Source organism: Portunus trituberculatus, chromosome 44, assembly GCF_017591435.1.
Source record: "Portunus trituberculatus isolate SZX2019 chromosome 44, ASM1759143v1, whole genome shotgun sequence".
NCBI lineage: Eukaryota > Metazoa > Arthropoda > Malacostraca > Decapoda > Portunidae > Portunus > Portunus trituberculatus.
In genome coordinates, this window is record NC_059298.1 from 19,626,274 (window position 1) to 19,645,403 (window position 19,130).

At 41.6% G+C, this 19,130-nt stretch overlaps 1 protein-coding gene across 1 annotated transcript in view; it reads left to right on the forward strand.

Annotated features, from left to right (window-relative positions):
* The window catches only part of LOC123518980 (homeotic protein empty spiracles-like), a 35,590-nt gene extending 17,462 nt beyond the window's left edge, over nucleotides 1–18,128 (forward strand). Inside the window, exons 2-3 of the mRNA XM_045280084.1 lie at nucleotides 16,535–16,707; nucleotides 17,444–18,128. Coding sequence (XP_045136019.1) covers nucleotides 16,535–16,707; nucleotides 17,444–17,824 — 554 coding nt within the window. The 3' untranslated portion in view covers nucleotides 17,825–18,128. The remainder of the gene's footprint in view (nucleotides 1–16,534; nucleotides 16,708–17,443) is intronic.
* Nucleotides 18,129–19,130: the final 1,002 nt, after the last annotated feature.

The following is a 19,130-nucleotide window of genomic DNA, read 5'->3' on the forward strand; positions in this document are numbered from 1 at the left end:
GTTGATCAGATGCGGTACTGCTTTGGGAGATTGCTAACTCTCAATATTATACATAACCAAAACATACAAAACATGATGCAAACAGTGTTGATTGATTAGCTACGGCCTCCTGTCAGTGTTGTGTTTCACGTGACTACCACTCATTATCTGCCTTCCTGCCTAATGAGTCCCGTCCTGCTGCCGGCTCCTCCAAAGAACTCCTGAACAAACTGTTCATTACAAGACAGAAAAAGAAGATGGAAGAAGATATCAAAATTATTACTTTCCTCCAAAACATTAGCTATATATATATATATATATATATATATATATATATATATATATATATATATATATATATATATATATATATATATATATATATATATATATATATATATATATATATATATATATATATATATATATATATATATATATATATATATATATATATATATGTGTGTGTGACTTGTGAAACGAAGCAAGAATTTTTTTTTTTTATTCATTTATACCATGTGGGCTTTTCACGGGAAATTATGGGCTAAAGGGGATACTGTTTAGGGTACCTCCTATCTCAAAGCCCACCCGCTAAAAAAAACCGTTGCCCCGAGTGAGGAAGCCCAACCTAGACTCGGACCGTGGATAGGATTCGAACCCGTGCGCTTGGAGACCCCTCGGACTCCAAAGCGCGCATTGTTCCACTGTACCACGGCGAGAAGTTAAGCGTCCGCTGAAACAAACAAAAAAAAAAAAAAAGTTGAAAGAATCAAGCCTAAATTTATGATTTTAGAGATTCATGTAGATGTCTAAATTTTATTTTCACGAAAAAAGTTTCATTTCTTCATTGAGTTGTGTCCTATATCTGGCCCACATTCTAATGAGAGAGAGAGAGAGAGAGAGAGAGAGAGAGAGAGAGAGAGAGAGAGAGAGAGAGAGAGAGAGAAAAAAATTATAACACAGATTTGGCGGGTACACAGGTCTATTTGTATTTTTGCGGCTCGGCACTGTTTTCTAACCATCCCTTTCTGTCCCTTCTGTAACATCAATATGGTTATTTTCCTTGTGATGTTAACAGCAGCTGCAACAACAATAGCACCAGTCATCACCGGCACTATTACCATCTACATAACCGCTACCTCACAACACCTGTAGCCTACATGCAATCAAAAGTTCCTCGGTGTTTTTCTCTTATCCCTCCATTCTTTTCATTTCATACATGGAATCACATTCCACTCTATTTTTTGCTCTAGTTCTCTAAATTCTTGTCCTATCACCCATTGTCTTCTCATTATTCACCAATGATCTTCTAAACCAAACTTCTTGTCCTGTCCTTTCCTATGCAAATGATATTGCCCTGCACTTTTCCATCGTCTTTTCATAGAGTACTAACCCTTAACATCAGGCAAGGATGCTTAAATTTCTGATTGGGACAGAACAAACTTATTGTTTATTGTTTTAAAAAGCCAACTCCTCCATCAATCAACTCGTCACAGCCTTCCAAACAAGTATCTCCTACTTTTCAATGGCACTCAACTGTTCCCCTTCACTGAACATCCTCAGTCTGCCTTTTACCTATGATCTCTAAACTGAAAACTTTATATCCCATCTCTACCTATATCAGCTTATATGAAGTTCGGTGTTCTGAATCGTTTCCGTGCCTGCTTCTATATTTCCTCCCTCCTTTGAGATGAATGCTTTAAAGAGGAAGGTTTTAAGACACTTTTCTTTGGTTTTGTCGGATGCTTTCGACAATGTGGGGACTGGCACTTTACCGGGCTTTATTGTTTTGTTTTGTTACTTTTTCTTGCTCTCGACCGGTGTCTCATGCATAAAAAAAGAGTTGCCACATTTTTCATGCAATTCGATAACATTCTTTGTTTCTATTTCGTCTCCTTTTCTATGACTTGAACTGTTTCTCGAGGGAAGTACGGTGATGTCCTTAGAACTGTATTGGCATCTACTTTGTATTGTCTTTTCTGTTTAACGCCTTCAGTAATGTGACGTATTTGTACTTCGAGTTTTGGGCGTGACTAGACGATTTTATTTACATTAGGAACGGTCTGTGGAGATCAGAAGATTAATAACCACAGTCTTCAATATTTTAATCCCCACATAAGTTCCTGAAGCTGTATAAAATCACTAAATAGTAAGCAGAATGCATCACAGCACTGAATAGGTTCACGTTTCCTGAAGTGACAATTTCTTTTCTTGGAGAGTTATTCCTATAGGAATTCTACAGAAATTGCTGATTTTTACTTCACTAACAAATACAAAATGTTCTACAAATTAACGTGAATCAAGATTTCTTATATTAATAGTTTATTTCCATAACAACACATTTTTTTTACTTTCACCTTGTTCACCTTCTTCCCTATGTTACCTATTTTAGTCACCCCCTTTTGGGAATCCCATAAATGTTTGACAACGTGTAATTTCCCTTGCTTTGTGTTTGTACATCCCGCGGTGATTGTAGAGCACTTGTTTTTTGGTTGGGGCAACAAACAAGTGTACTTTAGCTGCTTTGCTCTCCCTCTCCTGCGATTGTTGCTGACTGATGTACAGGTTTTGAGGAAATGGTTGGCATGTTTTTTTTGCGTGTTTGTGTGTGTGTGTGTGTGTGTGTGTGTGTGTGTGTGTGTGTGTGTGTGTGTGTGTGTGTGTGTGTGTGTGTGTGTGTGTGTGTGTGTGTGTGTGTGTGTGTGTGTGTGTGTGTGTGTGTGTGCGTGCATATGTGTGCTAGATAAGAGAACACCTGTGCAATAACTCTCCAAGTGCTCTATTCCGGCTGAATATGCTGTAGGTGCACCATCAACTCACTCACTCATACACACACACACACACACACACACACACACACACACACACACACACACACACACACACACACACACACACACACACACACACACACACACACACACACACACACTTTCCAATCATTTCCGATAAGTGTAACAAAGTCACAATGACAATAAGGTTGACAATGATGATTAGCAATAGTGATGATAGTGTTAGTGATGATGACAATGACGATTAGTGTTTGTGATGATAAAGGTGATGGCATTGATCACCCTGCTCAGGTTGCGGCCCTCGCCTCTCACTAAGCCTTTCACGGGTGATCGAGTGACCCAATAAGCAATCAGTGTTTACTCTTGGCGTGTCTGGACAGGTGACGCCGTTGTCATAACTCGTGACCGCAGGGACAAGTGCCAATCATGTTCAGGGACGAGGCACTAATGGCACTCGTCAAGAACGGCACTAAATCATTATATGACTCAAGCAAATTCATTAGTACGAAGAATGTGCTAATCAACTGTTAATATATCAGTTTCAAGGAGGACCATGACTGGAGAAAACTAACGCAGATATAAACAATGCGCTGGTTGATAAATAGTATTTCGGTTTTAAGAAATAATATAAAAGAATAAGGAAAGTCAATCTAGAGAGAAAAATCAGGGAATCATTTAACAAATATGAATTTCAAAAGAAAATATGAATGACTAAGGAAAATGAAATTATATATAAAGAATGGGTTAATTTAGCAAGCATATATCAGCTTCAATGAGGAATATGGCTGACCAAGAAAAGCCAACGAAGAGAGAAAGAACGTGCAAGTTATTCAGTAATATATCAATTTCAAAGAGCAATATGAATGAGCAAGAAAAGCTAATCAAGACATGAAGAATGTGTCAATTTCTCAACCGTAAATCAATATAAATGAGCAATATGAATCAATGAAATACCGAGTGACAGTCATGAGAGAGTTGATGCATTAACGAACGAATAATAAATTAATGTATGAGTGAGTGAATTAAGAGCATAGATTGTATGTTCTTACTGAGATGAAAAACAACGTTTATAAAAAATGTGTAAGATGTATGACACTTGTCATAAAAACAGTAAACTATTATCATTATTTTATTTATTTAGCTATCAATTATTACTTTTTTTTCTTTAGTCAGCGCAGGTAACAAAACACGCATCCCGCCCATTGCGAACATAAACCATCAATATCTCCACTAGTCACTCAGGTTTACAATCAAGCATAAGGATTCATTAACGATAAACAAAACAGCTGCATGCACATGAAGAAAATCAATATACACACAAGTAAATAAAACCAGAAAGGATTTTTTTGCAGCTGCCAAAGAGCGAGGGAAAGTATTACGCAATAACATACATTAAACATTAACACCCTCATGGATCCACTGAAGTATTCCTCATAGACTCTTAATTTGCTCCTTGATGTAAAGCCCTTTATGTCTGACATCAGGTAATAAGTCACAATATCTTGAGGTAATTCTGATTAAATTTATTTATATGACATACGGAATTATGATTGTCAATGTGAACTTCCAATACGTATCTGTGTGTTTGAGAGAGAGAGAGAGAGAGAGAGAGAGAGAGGGAAAACTGCCAGGAACGCGCTGTTAATAAAGCTAACTTTCCCTGCTGTCACGTGACCCCCGGAAGTGAGACAGAACGTGGCCTGGTCCGCCTCTTCCCCGCGGTGGGCGTGGCCTGCCCTCCGTCACCGTAATTGGACGTCTTATGGCCGCAATTAAGATAATTTCAGAGTTCATAATCGCCCAAATTACCCTGCGGCTCGGGACTCTTGCATATAAACACGATATCTGGACTTTTAGACTGTTTATCCTCGCCAAGCACCAAATGCCCGACATTTTGTTTTACTCTGTTTATTCAGTAATTTGCCGTGTCTCTTCCTTCTTGTAAACAGAATTGCCTGACCGCTCCTTTGAAAATGGCATCATTTAATTCATTCACCAGTAACTCACCTACTATTTTCCAACACGCTCTCCTGTAAGGCAGCAAAGTTTTCAGAAGATGACTCAAGTAAATATTCATAAAGAAAGAAGTGTGTTACCCTATCTTTGCGTGTGTTCAGCAGGTGCCTAACATAACACTGTGGCCATGGACTGTCCACTTTGTACCCGGAGGAGAATGTGTGCATGCCGGCAAGAACCTGCTGGTGCTTAACACGGTCTCTTACCCACCCAGTCTTGCTCGAGTAAGATTTCCTTTTAATACAGTTGTGTTTATTTGAATTTAAAGATATGAATACAACCTTAAACTATTCCTACTTAAAATGAAGTAAAAAAATACTTGTACATGACTCTTAACTTGAAATTCGAATCATGATTTCACAAACTTGCCTGAAGTGGTACCAGCATTGTAACACGACAGATGGAAGCCGAGGAAAACTCCACAAAACCACAGATCATTGAACTTTGTGGCTATATAATCTACATAAAATGGCGGCACAAGGACCTATGAACGTCAGCTCTCAAACACACACACACACACACACACACACACACACACAAACTCCGTCCTCAGTCTATACCATTCGTGCGTCTATCAATCTTCTCTACATACAATAAATAATACTTTATAATGATCCCTGTACGGGTTGTTTGGGGTTTCATGTCTTCCAAATGAGGTTCCTATGTGTGTCTGTAATGGTGAAATATGGATATAGCACCATAATTGTCACGAATGGCACCGCAATGAGGTGAAGCCACGACGCCGCCACGTACCTTACGTACACTGTGGAGGGAATAATGTTTCCGTGCCGGCTGTGATACATAACTCACGCTAGCTAACTATCACACAACTTCACGTCACGACTCTCTCTCTCTCTCTCTCTCTCTCTCTCTCTCTCTCTGAACCTCATCATATACATTAATCGTGGTTAGCAAACAATGATAAAAAACAGATCAAGTGAAATATAATAGTTTAGTGTCTGACTATCTAATTTAACATTAACCTCTCAGAAACGTTTTTGCCGCCGCTCTTAGCCACCTCAGCAACAACCGAAGCAGCGCGCGAAGCTCCGAATACAAGTATGGGTCCCTCCCCTCAGGAACCAGGAGGGCGTAACCAATTAGATAATTTTTTTTCCAATACAATGTCTAAGTATCACCCGTCACGCAACATTTTTTTTCTAGTTATACACTACAAGTAGATGCATCACACACCCTATATTAAGCCTAACCACAATACTAAACACCATGGCTAGAAAGCTTATTGTAGCGGAAAGTGAATCCCATGGCAGCATCTAGGACCTTGTCCTTACCAAATGGCGACGCACGTTCTAACACTCCAGCACAAATGTTCGTTCCTGTACTACATTTCCATCACGCTATCAATCCAACCAAGCAGCACTCAGGTTGAACACAACATATCCACGAATGCAATGACTAGTTATCAAACATAAATTATACAAATAACCAAGACACGCATGAGAGAGGAATGAATGACAGCTCTTCATCTCCATATCAACGTAATAATCAAGCTCACGCATCTATTCCCTGATAAAGAACTCATATTTACCTTGTGCTGGGAATGCTGAAGTTTTTCCTGGATCTCAAGCACACGTGACACGGCTCCAGAGATGCACAGAACCACCGATGGTGCACGATAAAAAAAAAAAGAGAGAGAGAGAGACAGTTAACCAGACTATATGCATCCTGTAGTGATTGCGCAGGAGGTCGGCGCTGGTGATGACGTCCCGCGGCTGATGTTAATCTTTCTCTCTCTCTCTCTCTCTCTCTCTCTCTCTCTCTCTCTCAATGATACGTTGAAAATAAAGAAAGGTGAGTGAGTGAGATCAGTTTGAAGTTACAAGGAGCACGTGATTTTCCATATGGTAATAATCGCGTCTAAGTTTTTTTCGAAGAGTTTAAAAAGAAAATTCATCATTAATAACAATCACTAATTCGATTGTGTTCTGAAGTCAGTCTGTATTTGAGAATTTAACGTCACCCTCCACAAAACAAAGAGAGAGAGAGAGAGAGAGAGAGCACTTGAAAAGGAACCAGGCAGCATGTTCGTAAACCCATAAATCCCTTGTTATTGTCAGTTTGCCTTGCCTATCATTTCCTTAACCTGCATTACCGCGGAGTGCAAGGAAAGCTACGAGTCCCTATCTCGGTAAAACAACACCTCTCCATCTTGCCAAAACAAGCTGCTGCAAACACTTTACCAACTGCTTCCAATCTATTAAGTGTAAAGTGTACCCAGCACGTGCCTCTGAACACACACAACGCCCACAGTACACCACCAAGGCCCTGACAAATGAGAAAATTTAGAAACACATAGCAGGAAAGTTAGCCGAGATTTCAGGCAAGTAGTGGCGTGCGTCCTTTAATCTCTGTTCCCTATGAGGCGTGTGGGAGGTAAGAGGCTATTTGTGGGGAGGGTCACGTTTTCTTTTCTACATTAACAGTAGACTTCGCTGTTTTACTTCCTCCCCCATGACCAAAAGGGAAATGCGCGTAAAGTACAGCTAAGAGCAAAACTTAACTCTCCGACCCCACAAGACTCTTATATAATTTTAACGATAAGTGTTTCCAACTTGTTAGGGTTTTGTGTTAACCCAGATTTCTCTTTGATTGATATTAGTTGTGCTCTTCATGTAGTCTCTACAGAAATTTCATGACTTTTTCCTACGTCTACCACGTTCAGGTTAGCATGGAGTCAGTGGAACACTGAGGTGCTCTGCTCCTCAGGGAATGAAGATGCAGGTGGAGGGAAGCTACCGAAAGCGACCACTGCACCTCCTCCATGTCCGAGGGATGGCCATTCATCTTGCTGTCATGCGCCACACCCACCGCCACTACCTACCACCCACCACACACACACACACACACTGTACCTCCAACCAGTGACATCTCACTTTGTTCCCAAGAAGTGGCTACTTTTCTATATGTTCCGTTTATCTTTTAGTAGACTCTTCAATATGTCTATATCTGCTCTTGAAATGTAATTTGCCTATAATATTTCGGTTATTCTTTATTATGTATTTATTCAAATATACTTTACGCGTATATTTATTCTTGTTTTCTTACAAGTTCAATGAAATTATGAAAACTTTGCCCTGATTCTCTTTTTCACTAATACAAGGGAAGTAATAGGCTGAAGGAAAGGGAAGACAGAAGTATGAAGAGTCACAAACAACACAGGGCCCTCCCATCAACGTGTTTCTATTTGTGTGACCCATTGGGTGGTCCACACATATACAGTCTGTGCCACCCTGCCTCCACCGCCTGCCTGACCGTTCCTTGCCTCTGCCTCGCTTACTGATGCATGCCATAACTGTTGTTCTGATTGCTGATGCAACGTCTTGTGGAAAGTACATTGACACGTTTCCATTGTAGGTTGTAATAAGCAGCTTAGATTTTTCAAGAAAAAATGAACAAGAGAGAAGATAGGTGGGCGAAGAGCTTCTATATTATTTCCCTCTCTCTCTCTTATATATCTATCCTGCACAAGAGACACTCTATGATCATCTTTTCTTAATGCTAGTGGGGACAGAAAGTAATCTGCTATTAAGGACAAAATGCGCATTGTATGTTCTTGAAATTATAAAGTAATGATAATTCACGTATAAAAAAAAATGCTCCTACATTTAATTCCAAAAGAATGTGACGTTTCTATGCTACGTGGTGACCTGCATCACTTTTCATTCTCTTTTGGCACACAATACATGATACACAAGATGGTTTCTTAAAATTATAAAGTCTTTAAGAAATGTACATATTTCCTGTGCACCTACTTCAAATTATTGATAGAATTGATATTTTCAAAGAACGTGGCGACCTGCATCACTCTTCGCTCCCTCTAGGTTCATAATATACATAATCTAACTCATCCGTGATGGTAGTCGCGTCTTACTACAAAAAAGTATCATTAAATTACTACCTAGACTCCCCCAGTGGTTAATCTTACTCCTCATCTCTCAGTTTTTATATCAGTGTGCCTAAATAAGAGGTGGACAGCTAAACAGTTTCGAGACACTATGTTACAATATGGTCACTTTATGTTTGCTTCAGTGCTATTCACCCTCAGCTCTTCGTATGGTAGACTGTAATCCTCAAGCAGCGTGAACGAGATGTGGTGAGAAGAATTATATAGGCATAAGTAACCATCTATTTTGGCTTACTTTTTATTGGATGTGCAGCGTAAAGAGAGGTTGTGGTGCCAAGTACACGTTCGGTGACTCTACCAGTAACAAGATAATAAGAATAATTTCGTGTTCTTCATGTCAGTGCACTTCATCTGATAAATTTTGACATCGACATCTTAACAGTTTGAGGCTACTCCACCAAAGAAAACTAGACATTAATAGAAAAACAAACTGCAAAAAAATCACAAAAACAAGTAGACTAAAACTGTAGGCGAAGTGGTAAAACGTTTATATTGTAACAGTTAACCTTACAAAATATTCCAATAAAGTAAACTGTAACACCCAGGCCGAAATGTAAAATTGATTTGGAACAGAGTCTTTCTTTCAATGAAAATCCCGGCCTGTGTGTTACAATATCCAGAGAAAAATTAGCACACACACACACACGCAAAGAGAGAGAGAGAGAGAGAGAGAGAGAGAGAGAGAGAGAGAGAGAGAGAGAGAAGCAATACGTGACGGGCGGAAAGCGAAGACACCAGACAAGAGACCAACAGACGGGAGAAAAAAAACTGTGAAGTGGGAGGGGAGAAGGAAGAAGCAGAGAAGGAGGAATAAAATGGAAGGGAGGGTTGGATGTTTCAATTTCCCTCAAAGAAAATAATATGGAGAGGAAGGGGGAAGGAAGGAGAGAAGGAGGGATAAAAAGGAAAGAGAGAAGGATGTCCTAAGTCTTCCCAACACTCTGGGAAGAAAAGAAGGAAGTGTCTGATCCCAAAGAACCTTGTTCGGACACACACACACACACACACACACACACACACACACACACACACACACACACACACACACACACACACACACACACACACACACACACACACACACACACACACACACACACACACACACACACACACACACACACACACACATAGCAGATACAATCTTATTTTTAAAACATTCATCCAAATATTCACGATGAGAGAAAGAAATATCCGAATTAAAACGAAGTCTACTGACAACATGAAGCAAAAGTGAATAGTTTGATAAATACTATTGATTATTTGTTACAATACTGCTATCAGTAACTTGAGGCAATAAAGATTTGCTGATTCTGTTTTATCTCTTCGATTTTTAATATTTATTGATTTATTTACTTATTGATACATTCATTTATTCTACCATGTTTTTCTTCTTATCTATATTCTTTATTCATTTATTTGTTTCACTTATTTATCCATTCATTTATTTTATTGTGTGTGTCTGTGTGTGTGTGTGTGTGTGTGTGTGTGTGTGTGTGTGTGTGTGTGTGTGTGTAATTCACCTCGGTCGTCTGCTGGTCACCCAGCCAGTCTTCCCCATTACGGAGCGAGCTCAGAGCTCATAGACCGATCTTCGGGTAGGACTGAGACCACATCACACACAACACACACCGGGAAAGCGAGGCCACAGCCCCTCGAGTTACATCCCGTACCTATTTACTGCTAGGTGAACAGGGGTCACACATTAAGAGGCTTGCCCATTTGCCTCGCCGCTTTTCGGGATTCGAACACGGGCCTCTCAATTGTGAGTCGAGCGTGCTAACCACTACACTACGCGGTGTGTGTATGTGTAATTCACCTCGGTCGTCTGCTGGTCACCCAGCCAGTCTTCTCCATTACGAAGCGAGCTCAGAGCTCATAGACCGATCTTCGGGTAGGACTGAGACCACAACACACTCCACACACCGGGAAAGCGAGGCCACAACCCCTCGAGTTACATCCCGTACCTATTTACTGCTAGGTGAACAGGGGCCACACATTAAAAGGCTTGCCCATTTGCCTCGCCGCTTACCGGGACTCGAACCCGGGCCTCTCGATTGTGAGTCAAGCGTGCTAACCACTACACTACGCGGTGTGTGTGTGTGTGTGTGTGTGTGTGTGTGTGTGTGTACGTGGGTTGCATATATAAGCTCACATCCCCAACTTCAACACACCTGTGGCGCCTGATAGCAGTTCACTTCATACACGTGGGATGCTAGAAACTGCATGTGCTATCAGCTAAATCATCCTTCATCACCTCGCTACAGGTGCGCCGGTCCCCCTCCACTCACCTCTCATCTCTCATCCTATCTGTGACATTTCCTGTTGATACCATCTAGTTGTTGTTGCCGCTTTTCTATATTGCGTCGTGTCCTCGCCTTCCTCCTTTCCCTCTAGTATATTTTTTCTATTATTTATGTAATTATTGTTGTTGTTATTGCTGTTCTTGTTTGATTGCTCATGTTATTCCTGCTCCCCTTTTTCTTTCTTCTTCTCTTCCTCTTCTTTCTACTTCTCTTCTTCTTCTACTCCTCCTTTCTCTTTCTCTTCTTTCCCTTTTTGTAATTCCTCTTTTTCCTCCTCTTCCTTCTCCTTCCAGTCTCTCCCTCCTTCTCTTATTTCTTCTCCTCCTCCTCCTCCTTCTTCTCCTCCTCTTCCTCCTCCATTTCCCTCAAGGAAGAAGTAAGTTATCATCTTTATTTATCTTTCATCTCACTTTTTTCTATTAATTTTGCACATCCCCTCTCTCTCTCTCTCTCTCTCTCTCTCTCTCTCTCTCTCTCTCTCTCTCTCTCTCATTCACGCAGGGACACGTTCTTATCATTTTTTTAGCTCCTGCGTTATAAGCTGATCCATCGATATTTTTTTTCTCTTCGCTCGGATTTACTTGTTCGTCTATCATTCTATCTGTTCTCTGCTTTTTCTTTATCCTCAACCCCACGAGTGATCAGGCAAAGGATTTTTTTTCTCTTTTTCTTATATGTAAACGCGTCTAAATAGTTCTGTAACATTAAGTCTTCTGTTACCAAGCCTGTTTTTATTCATTTATTTTATTATTGTTCTAGGTGTAGGAAATGCATAAGCGAGTGCCTCCTCGCACGCCCACACACACGCGCACGCACACACGCAAACATACATAATCAATTTTACTAGGGAATGTCACCCTAGCTAATGTTTGTTCCTTTGTTCTATATTCCTTTTTTGCAGCACAGTGCCACATAATAATGCCAAGTATATTGATATTGGATGCTTCCTTTGACACATTCTCTCTCTCTCTCTCTCTCTCTCTCTCTCTCTCTCTCTCTCTCTCTCTCTCTCTCTCTCTCTCTCTCTCTCTCTCTCTCTCTCTCTCTCTCTCTCTCTCTCTCTCTCTCTCTCTCTCTCTCTCTCTCTCTCTCTCTCTCTCTCTCTCTCTCTCTCTCTCTCTCTCTCTCTCTCTGTGTGTGTGTGTGTGTGTGTGTGTGTGTGTGTGTGTGTGTGTGTGTGTGTATATATATATATATATATATATATATATATATATATATATATATATATATATATATATATATATATATATATATATATATATATATATATATATATATATATATATATATATATATATATATATATATATATATATATATATATATATATATATATATATATATATATATATATAAGCAACATATGATGCAACAATGTACATGTTTTTTTAGATGGAAAACTCGTTCTTTCTTCCGCATATGAAAATAATCAGTTCTACCTATTTTGCAATGCAACTTCTCTTCAACTTTGTTAGAGATAAGAAATGCAAGTTAGATCGAAGTCCTACAACGCAACAACACATGATACATTACAGTGCACTCTGCATTAGTGAAAATTCATTTTCTCTCTATTTTTTTGTTTGAAGATAAATCAGTGAAAGTTATACATTCTTACAAATCCCTTCTTACTTCATTTCCAGAGAGAGAGAGAGAGAGAGAGAGAGAGAGAGAGAGAGAGAGAGAGAGAGAGAGAGAGAGAGAGAGAGAGAGAAATACAAGTTAGATTTAAATATTTCTGCCAGTGACGTAACTTGATTGAATTTTACAAGATGACGCCGTCTTTATTATAATTCCCTACAACGCTTTTTCACACACACACACACACACACACACACACACACACACACACACACACACACACACACACACACACACACACACACACACACACACACACACACACACACACACAGTATTTCCAAACACATACTTGCTTCTTCAACATCACCGCAAGTATGTGCACACGTCTCAGCACACCCACGATGGTACGACAAGTAGGCTGAATAAGTGTTAAAATATAGAGTGGGACACTGCTTCTCTTGTTTACGCACCTGTTTGTTTACCCGTATGCTCTATGTTTAGGACACACCCTCCACTCGGCACGGCAATGTACACAAAACTATGGCTCTTCGTATTTGTATGTAAAAAAATAGTTTGGTGATTTCCCCTTCCACTTTTTTTTTAATCAAAGTTACGATGTGTTTCTCTTTTCGTTCTATTAATGTTTTTTTCTTTTTTGTATTTTCTATATTTCCTGATATGCTTTGAGATACGTTCACATGTGCTATGTTTTTTTTTTTCTTTATCTGTTTTGCTTTCGTCATGTATTTCTTTACGTGCTGCTTTTCATCAGTACAAGTCAGCGCGCTGTTAATTTCTGCTTCAGTCAGCGCTTCTGATAAAAATGTAATGCCTTCTATAAAAGTCAATTGATGTTTTCTCTCATCGCGCTCAGTTGATTCCTCCTACAGTTCATGTGTCTGCCCAAGCATCAGTACCTAATACCCATCATATAAATCATTCCACACTTACTTCCCTCTCCTTATATCAATCTGTATTGATATATTTCTTTTTACGACTCAACGCAAGCACTTATAACTTCTCCGTCGACTTGTGTTTCCACTCACCTATAGACCTCACTTCTGGCCTCCTTTCCTTCCCTCACTAAGACAACAATCCATCCTTTCCTCACTCCCTGTATCCCTCCTTTCCTCCACCTACTCCTCCCCTTCTCCCACGGTTGTGCTTCTGATATGCTAAGAGGCGAGAGAGAAGGAGAGAGAAAGAGGGAGAGAGAGGGAGAGAGACCGGGGCAGTTTGACGCAATATCCGCAAAAGTTCATTAATAACTCTGAGCACAGTTTGAGATTGGAAGTCGCCAGTGTATACCGTTTAGCACTCTGATGCCGCGGCTTTGTATTTTTACACAGCACTACCAACGCCCAGTGAAACCTGAGCCGGGAAGGAAGGTTAGGCCAGAAAACTCTTTCGGCCTTACCTGTTGCTAAGTCACCACGTCACAGAAAAGTGGCTACGTTATAAGGAAACCCCTCCCGTATATTGTATAATCATCGAAGGATTTGCTTGCATTAAAAAAACGAGAAACTTGTCAGAAGCATTGTCAGTTGGTAGCCCTGGCCTCAAGTGGGCGGGCCGGGGTGGGTAAACAAAGCGATGCAGCAATGAAGCCCTAGCAGCCTCTCTCCGCCCCATCCGTCCCAGGTGACCCCACCCACCACCCACCACCACCCACTAGCCAGCCAGCCAGCCAGCCAGCCCTCCGTCAGGTAACTCGCTAAAATATACACCATAATACCACGATCCGTCTTGCTTTATTGATTTACTGATTATGAGAATTTTCTCCTGCTGCAGTATCAAAAATTATGCTAAATATAAGACTAGATCACGGGTGAAGGCGGACGAAGGGAAGACTAGTCGGCCCTCGGTTCATTAATCAACTCAAGTTATAGGGCCATAAATATAAGAGATAAATTTTCAAGACCGACGCATATCATCGAGGAAATCGTTCCTGAAACCCCTTCGCTTGTGGAAAGTTTGTGGGTTTGGGGGAGGGCCATGCAGTCCGTGTGTGTGTGTGTGTGTGTGTGTGTGTGTGTGTGTCTCACACACACACACACACACACACACACACACACACACACACACAGAGAGAGAGAGAGAGAAGGGAATATTCGTATTTACTTTTAGGAATGACTGAGGTTGAGCAAACAAGGAGAACACTATATAGCAATACCCTCCATCACCACCACTACCACCGACACCGCCACCATCAGTGCTCCATCACCACCACCATCGCCACCACTACCATCATCACCTAGTACTTTTATTTCCTTCACCAGAACCATTGTCACCTTCATCAGAGCACCACCACCACCATGACCTCTTTTGCTCACAACCACTACCATTAGCTCTCAGTCATCACCACCACCATGACCACCCACACACATATGCACCACCACCACCAATATCACTATCTCTCTCTCTCTCTCTCTCTCTCTCTCTCTCTCTCTCTCTCTCTCTCTCTCTCTTACTCTGCAGATAACGTTGGTGGCTAAGGTTAAATTTTCCCCACTTTTCTTCTTGTTTCAGTTCCGAAAACCCTATCAGACAGATCTCACTCAAAAAATAATAACGATAATCACTCTTTTATGGCAGCCTCGAGGTCATGGATTTGATATTTTCACATCTTTTTTTCTTTTCTTCTTTTATGCAATCCAGATATTAGTTTTACCACAGCGACTTATACGACCCAGAGAATGATCGTGAAATAGAAATAAGCACCATCATGTCACTACCTTGAGTATCGTGTAGTGAGGCCTGGCTAACTACTGGCTGGGAGACTGTCTGGCTGGCTGACTCGTGTGTCCATTCCTCCTTCCCTCCCACGCAGAGACAAGCAAGGCAGCGATACAGAAAGGCAGCCAGCCACCAACACACCCACTCTAAAGGAGCAAAACTGTGCACCCGTGACCACGCCACCCAGGGCGACTCGCTGCCTGCCCCACATCACCTGTAATCATGCAGGCTGTCCAAAAAAATTAATAACGCTGAAACATACCCCATAACACTGCCAACCAAAGGTAGGAAGAATCACGCGAGCTTGACAGCGCTTCATAAGAGGTGCTCGTGCCTGCTAAGAGTAATAATATCCTCCTTCATGGCCGCAGACTCAAGTGGCCTGAAGACGATAACACTAGGCCGGGAGTGCCGTAGGGGCGAGACGCGGGCGGCCGAGCGAGGGAGTGTGAGCCTCTCCGTCCGCAGCAGTTAAGCGAAGAGGGACCGAGCTCGTTTCAATTCGCTTATCTGTGGATTGAAGCCCTTATGCACATTATGAGAGATTTAGGAAAGGTTTCTCCGCCCCAAACAGTATTGAGATCTGCGGCTTGCTCTCCGGGGCGTGAGCGGCGAGGGGAGATACGAGTGCCCGCTTGAAATAAAAGAAGAAAAAATAGAAAAAAAGAGGAACGGCGCCATTCTCATCGCGATGGGCCAAAGTGGCTATTCCTTTACTATGGGTTAATCTCCGTGGTAAACTAGGGCGCTGCTTATTGAGGCGGTTTATCAAACGACTTTATCGCACTTGCACTGTGGCGTCAAAATTATTGTGAGGCTCGTCCGCTTAAGCTGGTCAGAAGTTGATAGAAATAATACTATGACTGAATATTTCCTGTGACTTTTATTTCGTCAACATTAGCCACTGGATTATTAAAAGATAAATGCCGGCCGCGTCAATTGCATTGCTTTGTGGGTGAGGAAATTGAAGCCGGTCAGGTGCCACGTCTGAAGTACTGACGTGATGTATCAGAATAACCATTTCTTCCTAAATTATGATTTACTTCTCAATGAATATGAAAGAAATCTGAAGTCTAAGGAGGCTGGCGGGCTAGATACAGGCAGCTCCTCAGCGCGAGTAGTGAGTGTTTTCTTTATTTGTTCTCTTTTTCTTTACTCATGCATTTTTTTTATTTCTCTCTCTCTCTCTGCCGCAGGTCCGGAGCAGTTGGCTTATCTCCTACAGCCCTTCAGGAAGCCCAAGAGGATCCGGACTGCGTTCAGCCCCAGTCAGCTGCTGAAACTGGAGGAGGCTTTCGAGAAGAACCAATACGTGGTGGGGGCCGAGAGGAAGCAGCTCGCCCAGTCCCTCAATCTCTCCGAGACACAGGTAAGGCTCAGCCACTCTCTCACGACTAATCCGCGGAGAGATGAAAAGAAGCAGGTCAAATGATAATATTTCCCGATACTCTCCTTGTGCATAATCACACGCTCAGACCTCAACAATAAGGCATCGCCGCACGGGATAACCTTTTAGAGAGGCAAGGCGGGAGTGAGTACCTGCTGATGGGATGGGATCTGCTGTAGGTATAGCTGTCGATGAATGATGAATACAGAAATTGAAAACAACTAAAACCAACAACGAATCGCACTCCTGTAGCCTATTATCATGCGTTTATTTTTACATTTACGTTCAGAATTGAGGAGAGTCATTGCTCACTTAACGCCTGTATGAGAGATCTGTAACATTCCACCTTCTCCTTATTGCATGCATATTAAAGTTAGGTGTTTGTGTCAGAGTTTTCTAAATGAAGATATTAAATCGCTCAAACCTCTTTCTACTTCACCTCAGAAGAATTTATCAAATGTTTTTCACAAATTATTCTTTAGTTTGTAAAAGTTTGTCACTTAACATTGACAAGGAAACTTCGTTGTCTCAAGTTAGTATGCTATAATATGAAGTACTAATTTCACTTCTTTAATATAATCTAAAGAGCATTTTTGTTACCGCATATCATGACATAAATAATAAGTTGATCAAGATGGCTTTTTTGTGATACTCTTAAATGGGCTATCTGAGTAATACTTCATCTTTGGGTGAAATGCGAATCTCCTTTTTTTCGCAGGTTAAAGTTTGGTTCCAAAACAGACGCACGAAAGAAAAGAGGATCCAACAAGAAGACGGCGACAACGGAGGTGACTCGAACACAGCCGGCGGGGAAGGTGGAGCAAAAGGTGGAGGAGGAAGCGCGGCAGGAGGCGGAGGAGGAGCAGGAAACTCAGCCTCAGGAGGAGTAGGAGGCGGTGCTGGATCCTCCTCCCCTGACAAGTGCTCCGCCTCCTCCTCTTCCCCTGACAGAGTTTCCAAGTCCATGGAGGAGGATGACGATGACGATGAAATAATTGAGGAGGATTCAGAAAACGAGAGCGTGGAAGTGAGCGTCGGTGTCGGTGTGGGTGTTGGGGTGGGAGTGGGCAGCGGCAGAGTGGATCTCAGCACGGGCTGAAATAATGAATGCCTCGCCAGAGCCAAGTCAAAGGAGCCTCGCCTCGCTGACATCCGCCCCGGCAGCTGGCGGTGAGTAGTGTCCGGGCGAAGCGTGTACATAGTGTTTGCTGCGTTGAACGGCGTTATGGAGACGCCTTATGTGTACAGGACACAACGCCCTGAGTGGCTCAGGCTGATTGACCTGGCTCCGCTAGTCACGGGTGGACGGCAGAAAAAACTGAATCATATATTTTTCGTTACTAAGAGCGAAAATTATGTAGCGCCTATGTTCGAGAAAAATCGAGAATGGAAATCAACGCTGTCCAAGATATATATATATATATATATATATATATATATATATATATATATATATATATATATATATATATATATATATATATATATATATATATATATGATAAGGAATCCAAAAAGTAATTTGTGAGCGCTTTGAAAACATGAGTCACAATCTCTAAAACGATCAAAGTGCAATAGTGTTATATTGTCAGTGTAAAGGTGTAGAAGTGTTGTGCTTCACCCCTTGAATGAAACGAAGGACGTTCCTGCGCCTTGAAGCTCCATCTGTGTTTCCAGCACCGAAATCAAGATTAGTCAAGTGACACATTCCCGCCCCCCAGACTTGAGCTGCTGACGAGCCTCCGCCAGTCACGGCGCCACGGCATCCTCAGGAAGCCGCCTCCTATGTAGCCTAAGTTTACGAACACATTGTCTTCCTGTTGTTTCAACGTCCACGTTGGTGTTGCTTTGTTAACTCTGCTGAGTAAGCGTCCTGTATATCATAGTTCTGGTGTATTGTATATCATATCACAACGACCATATTCCTGACATACACTGGAGGAGTACACGCTACCACTGCAATCCATCAAAGTAGGATAAGCCTTTTATGCGACTGTTTGTCACTTATGGAAGCTTTACGATACTTGCTATAATTATGTTCATGTAAGCTGGAAGTAATTTACTATTACATGAGGCAACAAAGTTTTCTTTGAAAGTTTTATGATGTAAATATTTTATTTCTGACAAATAACTGACGAATGTGGCAGTGGCCGCACTCACAACTGATGTCTTCTTCAGTCTAGCGCCACAAGTTAGTCTGGAGACAGGCGGTCACGAGGCGGTGATGGTGGCGGTGGTGGCGGTGGTAGTTGTGGCGGCCTGCTGCAGGCTGGAGATCACGGCGCGGTCTCCAGCTACAGGCTCGCGCCACCCACCTCGAAAAGGACCTGAATTATGAGCCAAGGGAAATTGTCTTGGTTTCTTGGCTTCCGTTGACACGGAAACAGGTCTTTCATGGCGTGCCG